The following is an 8,785-nucleotide window of genomic DNA, read 5'->3' as shown; positions in this document are numbered from 1 at the left end:
AAAGATTATTAACAACGACATTACTGTCACAGAAAGAACAGTGAGGAGCAGTTTCCATAGTAATAGCTTCCTACACAACACAAATTCACCGGACTATGAAAGTTAATGTGTGGGTGAAAACCTAGAACTGGATATGGATTGTTTTCATTAAAAACATAAGGTGTTCTAGTTTTTTACAAATATAACCAAACACTGTAGAAGAAGCCTCAAAAACACTGATTAAAAACTCATATTCACAAATAACATGGTGTAGTACGCTGAAGTCAACCTCCACCACGAGAAGTAAAAACACAACTTAAGACTTGACATGTTTTCTGATATTTTATTTCTATAATATTTGTGTTATTAGTATTTTGTTGGATGCAGCATTAAGGTCAGTTTAACTTTTCATTGAATCATATCAGTAAGCATGTGTTCAAAGCAAGAAAAGCTCATTTTCATTATATTTTCCGTATCTGTCAATGTTCAGTGTACTTCTAAAAAGTGAACCATGACACCACCCTGTGGGGAATCCAGGGAAGTGAACATTCACAGTTGAGCTGACAAATAAAGCTGAATTGACAGATATATCTTGATTTATTTGGGTTTTATGAGATGTTTAAGTGCATTTGTGTGCATTTTTATGTTATTTACAAGCTATTTTCAAAGAAAACAATTAACTACAGTATGTGGAACTGTATTTATCTGTTCATTTTAATTTTTATTCCAGCCACATGTTCTTTAGTTCATTCACCATTCACTGAATTAATGCTTTATTCACTCATAACATTTGCGTCCATTAGTTATGTAGTTTGTGTTTGAGATTGGACAGCTGCTCCATGTCAATACTACTACCGCCACAAACAATGACCAACAGGGGGCCCAGAAGAGTTGGCAGACGACCTATACAAAAAAAGATAAACAAGATTCAAAGCATTACCTGGTGTGAATTAAATAAAGTAACATCAAAATTCTACTTTGATTCTACTTTGAAACTCTTCTGACTCTTTAGATGCACACATGAATGCATCACTGGGCCTGTCAACAATTAGTCTTGTTCTTTCATATAAATATACAGATATTGGTACAAAAAGCTTAATTTTTAAAGCAATCATCGTAGTTTTAGGTTGAAATGTCAACAGGTCTGGGGACCATTCTAACTCATTATACACATGTAAGTTTAACACCCTACAGACCATGATAGAGTGCATCAACTAAATAATGGAAAACAGTCTGATGATTCAGCTTTGATACAAGTCATCATGTAAGACATTTGAGTGAAATTTTGCTTTTTTTTTTAAATGGAATTATGCAATTTAAAACATTTCCCTGTGGTCTACATAAACTGTAAATGCTATGCTTGGGTCTGAATTCTTCATTAATTCAACTCCACAGGTCCATCTTCAACCCTATTTCTGAGTAATGACACCAGAAAGGTGGTTTTGAGTTCTGGTCCTTTAAATGCAAATTAACCACTTCATGCCCCACCCCCTCCAGGTTGTTGGCTGTGCTGCTCTGTCCCGTTCAACCAACAACTGAACATTTTAAGTAATCGGCTCAAAGTTTGGACATATTTTCAGGTTTTACTACAACCGCTGCTGCTGACAAACAATTATGGCATACTCAGAGAAATGTTCATCGGAAGTCTTGACATTACACGTGCAAATGTCGTGACGTAACTAGTTATAAAACTTAAACAAATTAAGGAGGAATTAAAACAGGTTGTAGAAATCCACTCGATTTTTGCCAAACTGAATATAAAGATAGCTTTGCAGCACCTGGAAGGTTCAAATTCAAACTTTTTGAACTATTAGGGTCCAAATACACAAATAAAGGTACCAAAGACTAATAAAAGTGGGTTTAGCAAAACATGACCCCTTTAAGTTCCAAGGAAGAACCAAATCTCTGTTGAAAGATGCTTTGCTTTAACTGCAGTGGTGTCTGTCAGGATATTCTGCCCTTCATCCTTGCATCTCTGAGCCTCTTAGTGCATGTTAACACCGAGCTCTGCTGGAGGCTGTCTGTTGACTGGACAACCTCAGGTACTTGTCCTCTTGATCAGTGGTATATTTTGGTCTTCTACTCCTTTTTCTGTCCTTGTTAGACTCAATTATGCTTTTCCTCTTTACACACAGGTAAACTATGTTCAGTGAAATATTAACACATAAAGACCCAGTCCTACTTTTGTGGCATTTCCCAATTGAATTTTTTGCTCTATCTAACCTTTCCTAACCAATTTATAACAGTTTATTGTAATATTATCCATTATCTTTTGCTTTTTTCACCATAAATTATGTATATTCCTATATAGGGATGTAACGATTACTGGTATAACGATAAACCGTGGTAAAATTCCAGATGGTTAGTATTACCATTAAATTCTAATTATCATGATAACCATGTTTGATTACCGCACTTTGAAAGACAAAGAGGAAGAAAGAGAGAGAGAGAGAGAGAGAGAGAGAGAGAGAGAGAGAGAGAGAGAGAGAGAGAAAGAGAGAGAGAGAGACCCAGTCCAAGAAGTGCACACAGAAAGCGAGAGACTATCTATCTATTCATATATCTATGAAAAAGAAACTAAAACAACTAAAACTTGATATGGAAAATGGTCAAACAACGGCCATAAGGTGCCATCTTTAGCGTACATTTGTATATTTGATGTTTACATGTTAATATTTGAATGTTTCTGCCAAAAGAAAGTACATTGTGCCTATTATTTTATTAGTTTTGTTTGTTTTGGGGTTTTTTTCAAAATACAGCGTGGTTAAATTATTTCAGTGTGTGTATTAGTACTTTTTGAACATTTTGAGCACATTTCAACAATACCGTGATAATACTGATAACCATGATAATTTTAGTCACAATAACCGTGATATGAAATTTTCATATCGTTACATCCCTATTCCTATATATAATTTCCTATATTTCATTTAGAAAACTCAGAGTAAATTTAAAAGTTATTATATCAAAACAGAGAAAACTGAAGAAAAAATGACTTTTTCAGCAAATCTCTCATTAACTGAACATAAACAAAGTGTCTCCATCCAGTGTCATTGATCCAACTCCATGGGTTTTACTGGTGAATCTATGTTGTAGAAGATGATGGCGTTTCCATGTTCACCACGGAGCTCCTGAATGTCCAAATGAGTCATATCTGATGACCATGAAAAGATGACAAACTGTACACCAATTATTTACATGTATTGATAGGAATAGTGAATCAGTAGGCATTAAACAGTTACATCAGTAGAGGCTTTTCGTTACCAGTGGAGGTTTGGGTCTTTATGGGTTAAATTTTTTACAATAGCTCCTAAAGAATGGTTGTCACTTCTCTAGACTACTACAGACTGGTGTTTTTCAGTAGAGATATGGTTCTTTCATGCCTTATATATTTACCTGTGTTGATGCTGAACAGTCAAAGCATTGTGCCATTCATTCATTTTCCGAATCATATAATCTTAAAAGGGTCACAAGGATGCCGGAGTCTATCCCATGGGTGAAGATGAGGTACACCTTATATAAATCACCACTTCAATGCACTTCAAACTGTTTTTGATGTTTTTCATGCATCAATGCACTCAATCATGGTCTATAGAATATCTAACCTACATGTATATAATGAGTAATCATCAAAAGTGTTGTGAACACAAACTTGTAAATAGAAATGCATAGCTACACAATTTCATCCAAACTTACTGTTATTGCCTAAGGTGTTTTTAAATCAAGATCTGTAAATTTTCATGGGTCAAAATATATCTTCATACTATTAAATTACATAGTTTAAAGCATATAAACAATCAGAAAAAATGTCTAGGTGTTTGCAGGTACTGTACAGGAAAACACATAAACATGTTTGCAAGGTGTGATCTGTAAAAATGACTTATGCAATATCCAGCATTTTTTGCAATTCTTTAATATATGTGAAATAAAGTTTTTGTTAAATGACAATTAAATCAAGAATACTTTGGCTTGACTCAAATATATCTAAGTATTTGCATTAGATTATTTTTTCCATACTGTTGAACCCTTGTTATGAACTTTAGTGATGATAAGCGGTGTACGGCTGTTTGTTCTGTTCAGATGTCTTTAAAAGCTGTACTGACAAACAAGTGTAGATCTTTTATTACATAAATAATTTAACAGCTTATACTTTTCTCTGATAAATAAAGTAAGTTGAGGATAATGAGCTCACCTTCCCCCTGTAGTCTTTGTATAAGTCCACTGTAGACAGCTGCTAATGCTGCTCCACATGCCATCTCCACCAACACACGCTCCTCATCTACAACACAACATGCACTGAGTTTTAATGAGTGAAACAAAGGAAAAGCCCACATGAGGCCAAGTTCATTACACAGCCTGATGTTCCAAATTCATGTGAAAACACAGAGAGGTTTATTCATCTATTCTGTTAGATTCTCAAAGTTTCAAATGAATATTAAGTTTATCACAGTTCACAAGCGAAACTAAAGTGATTTTAAATGACACACACACACATACACACACACACACACTTACCAAGGAATGCCTCAATGGCACTCAGGGCTTGCTGATCAGTGACCAATTCAGAAATGATGGTGACCTCACTGCACTGGCTGTATTCAAAAGCCTTCTTGCACACAGTCTTTGCTCCAAGACATTTAGCTTCACTGTGGACAGACAGAGGGGTGAGAGCAGGGTAACGTCACTTTGGCTGAACTCCAAACACAACATGTTTGCAGAGAGAAACTTCCATACAGGAGCGAGCCTCAGGAAAGTAGAACCACATTTTTTTGTACCCTCACCTAGTGATGTCATCTAAGGTGACCAACTTTCCCGCCTTGACGGCAGCATTGAAACAGTCCGCCCCTACTGTTTCCATAGCCACAACTGGCACGTCTGTCCAACCCACGTCCTTCAAGCCCTGGATGACCCCACAAAGGAGGCCTCCCCCACCCACAGCCACCAACACGGCTCCGGGTTTCACACCAGAACCCAACGACGCTGCAACCTCTGCTATTAAACTGGCATGGCCCTGCCTGAGGGAGTGAAACAGGCAGGAGGAGTTGGAGCGTAAGTAGCCAAGTCTTGCTGAATGTCATTTATGTAAAAGTGTATTAAGTGTAAAAAAGCCACAACCATAGCAGGGGGTGATCGAATGGAGGAACATAAGTTAAACCTTCAGTTTCTGCAAGTCTGAGAGCCTCGGCATTAGCATCATCCCAAACCTAGGACGAAGAAGACCATATGAATTCATGTTCTCATTTAAACCTACACTGGTTTTTATTCTGATGACTAAATTTATAACACTGTACCTTGCCTATGCACTTAACAGTAGCACCCTGATCCTTAAGTCTCTTTACCACCAATGGAGGAGTGGAAGAGGGAATTATGATTGTGGCTGGTATTCCCATTTTTCTGGCTGCATAGGCTGCAGCCATCCCTGCGTTTCCACCTGAAAAACCCAAAATTATGTTACTACAGTGCCAGTCAAATATTTGGAGACACCTAGTCATTACTAAGAGACATGTGCTTGTACTTACTGCTTATATGGAATAAAATGGGTAATTGAACAACAGAGATTTATTGTGACCAAACAAATACATAAATGTAAAGATCTTAGCACAAAAAGTGTATTATTCATCAAATCATCACCTCAGAAAACAGGAGGTTTTAGATGAAATACATGTAATTGTCTCACATTCTGCTGTTTACAGCAGGTTTGCAGAAGATGCTTACTCATCACATACATGCACAAGGTTTAGTACTCTGTAGACAAGCCTGAGTGCATGAAAAACAGTTTGATGGTTCAGCTTTGATAGAGGCATATAAGGCATTTACGCATTTTGCGTATTGTTTTAGTTCTCAAAATAGCAAGAAAGAAGCAAATGTTGGAATAAAATATTTTCACCTCTTTTGATTCATTGATTGTGACAATGTGATTTATTCTTGATAGATAAAGTGTAACTGGGACTCAGTATGTAATCATTGTACTCCAAGGTGATAACCGATGTGTATAAATACGAATAAAAAAGAGTAATGTGTCTGAAAACAAAATGATTCCAACTTTATGGGAAACAGTGTAAATATGAACATGCAAGTCCCTAAAACACAACAAAAGACTAGACATATCCAAACTTCTGACAGGCACTGTATATTAAACAAAATTAGCAAACAAAGTCAGTTACTGCTACTGTATAATAATGTGCAAATCAGCAGAGAAATTACCTGATGAGCAGACAACTCCTGTAGACTCTTTAGCAAGCTGTAAATGAAACAAAACATCCTTGATTAGTCCCGACCTTCCAGTAAAAATGAAACATCAGCTTAGTATGATAGGAAAAGATTATTACAAAGCATTTAAGGTGTACCTTCTGGCAGAGGTGTCCAATACCACGGATCTTAAAGGAACCAGTAGGCTGTGAATTTTCCATCTTCAGATAAACTGTGGTTCCCACTAGTTTGGACATGCTCATGCTCTCCAGCAGTGGTGTGTTCACGTGAAAATACTCAGCCATGGTCAATGCAAGTCAGTGTGTTTATAAAGTAAAAACAGCAAATGTTGACCAAAGTGCTACACAGATGCATGAAAAATAAACAGTTAATAAGATTAAAAAATAAGGGAAAATCAGTGAATTAATATCAGATTACCTAGATAAACTATCAGACAAAAAAATAACATTGCATTGAGAGCACATAACACAAACAAATATACACAATTTAATTTATTTAGTGATGAATTTGGTGGTTGAAAATGCAAGACTGATAATTGACTTGTATTACTCATGTTGGAAATTGAGGGCATTCTTTGTATGAGTAATGGTTTTATGTAGTAAGTCAAAGAAAGAAAGAAAGAAAGAAAGAAAGAAAGAAAGAAAGAAAGAAAGAAAGAATCTGAGTTGGGTTGTTGTTATTGTCATGGACTTACCGCACCATCTAAAATATTAAATTGTAGTGACATTAATCTTAAAATGGCTGTAAAATAGCAGGGTGACAAAAATTCTTGAGTAAAAAGTCAAACAGTAAATTAAATGCAGCACCACAGAACCATTTTAGTGGCATATCCTTATCGTTTTGACAGGAGGACCGAAATAAAATCAACATGACTCATGGTGCATTTAGGGACAGTGGTTTTTATCATATCTTCAGACAAAACAAAATTATTGTTTTGAAAGATATTTGTAGCAAGTGGACAATAACATGTGGTGACTGGCTGCAAATACTTAAACAAAACATCTAAAACCTCCCTTTTTTTTACCCGTCTTGGTCTTCATATAAATTGAAAATATTGCATTCAAACAACTATAAGGTGTAATGTGCAATAGATTTGTGAACCTGACAGTGCAAAATAATTTTATGACCTAACTAATTACATACCTGAAGGTAAATATGTAGTAAACCGTGTTAAATGCTGACTTACGCTCGGAAAAAATGTCCAGTAAAGCAGATGTTTGAGCATCTATAAAATAAAATAGTACTATTAACGCACTACCATGTTTATGAATCATGCTACATTATGCTACAGGTTAGCATGTAGCTCAACATACAGGAAATACATAAACATACACTTCCGGTTGGACGTTTCAAAATAAACGACTTAAAACGGATTTATTTTTATTTTTATTTTTTTTTCCTTGTGGATTTCCAAATGAAACCAAATGCTGAAACATGATATACGGAATGGTAAATAAGACACATACAGTAGTAGATACTAGCAGGAGTACTACTTTGGCAGGATTAATTTATGCAGTTCTTAACATGTTAAATACTATTTATTTTAGTTTTTCTGTATCATTTTACATTCAGAATTACATTTTAAGGGCAAAATTTAATTGAATATGATTTGATATAATCAGAATATATTGTATTTTTCTGTTTAATTTGGCTGGGTTTGATCTATAGCATAAGACTTTATTCATTTATTTATTTATTGGCCATGGATTTAATTAAATGTTCATGTGTGATAATTTCTATTTATCAACTATCTCTAATACAGCATGTACTCAAAATAGAAATTAACTTACCTGTGTGGTGCTGATACTCTCTTTATGCACCATTTGATATCCAAGTTAAAATCATGTCATTCATTAATTCAGTCATTAAGCAGTATCAGTAAAAAGACATTTCTGTTACAGCCTTATGTCTTATCAATGTTAATTAAACATTGTTCAGTGAAATAAACTTACCAGTGCAATCCAAGCTGTTAAGCATTGGCCTGTTTCTTTCTAAGGCACGAATGTGTGAATGCGTAAATCAGACAAACAGAGTCTGTCTGTTTTACATTTGTAATTTTCAGGGCTGAATTCACTGGTGTTTAAAAAAATCTTTGTATTTATCTCTACTATATATATGTTTGAATGCCATTTACTAGAATTATTATTAATATATATTCCATTTAATTCATTTTAAGGTCTGTCATTAGGTAGTATCATTTCATAAACATAGCCTCTGTTACAGCCTTGTGTTTTGTACACTTTAAATATTAGTTTCCCCAGATTTCATTTTATTTCCATTGAATTATTTCTAACATTTATGTACAACAGCAATCAAAAAAGAAATAAACTTACCTGTGCAGCGCTTGCTCTTAAGCAAAGACTTAAATGACCTGTGAACTTTATTTCCCCTCTAAAGTCCACAGTTTATTACTGAGGTGTGAATGTGTGAGCGAAGGAAAGAAAGACAGAGTGTGTCTGCTATACATTAATCACCTACAGTTTGGTCTATGTTCTATTCAGTTCACAGTATTCAATGTTATAATTTCTCTTTTCATTACTGCTCCTCATAGATCTATTGTAGTGGAAAAGTCATTCACAATCACAACTTTCCTTTT

The 8,785-nt window shown here is 35.0% G+C and overlaps 1 protein-coding gene across 1 annotated transcript; it reads right to left on the bottom strand.

Annotated features, from left to right (window-relative positions):
• Positions 1–306: 306 nt before the first annotated feature.
• On the bottom strand, positions 307–7,515 carry sdsl (serine dehydratase-like). Its single transcript, XM_030127712.1, has 9 exons — positions 7,376–7,515; positions 6,327–6,529; positions 6,184–6,220; positions 5,271–5,410; positions 5,095–5,183; positions 4,761–4,994; positions 4,495–4,625; positions 4,172–4,258; positions 307–882 (listed from the first exon to the last, which is right to left on the bottom strand). The coding sequence occupies exons 2-9, from the start codon at positions 6,471–6,473 to the stop codon at positions 779–781; spliced, it is 969 nt and encodes a 322-aa protein (XP_029983572.1). The 5' UTR covers positions 6,474–6,529; positions 7,376–7,515; the 3' UTR covers positions 307–778.
• Positions 7,516–8,785: the final 1,270 nt, after the last annotated feature.

This window comes from Sphaeramia orbicularis, chromosome 22, assembly GCF_902148855.1.
Source record: "Sphaeramia orbicularis chromosome 22, fSphaOr1.1, whole genome shotgun sequence".
NCBI classification, from domain to species: Eukaryota; Metazoa; Chordata; class Actinopteri; order Kurtiformes; family Apogonidae; genus Sphaeramia; species Sphaeramia orbicularis.
The sequence above is the reverse complement of the archived record's forward strand: the minus strand, read 5'-3'. Positions and strand labels throughout refer to the sequence as shown.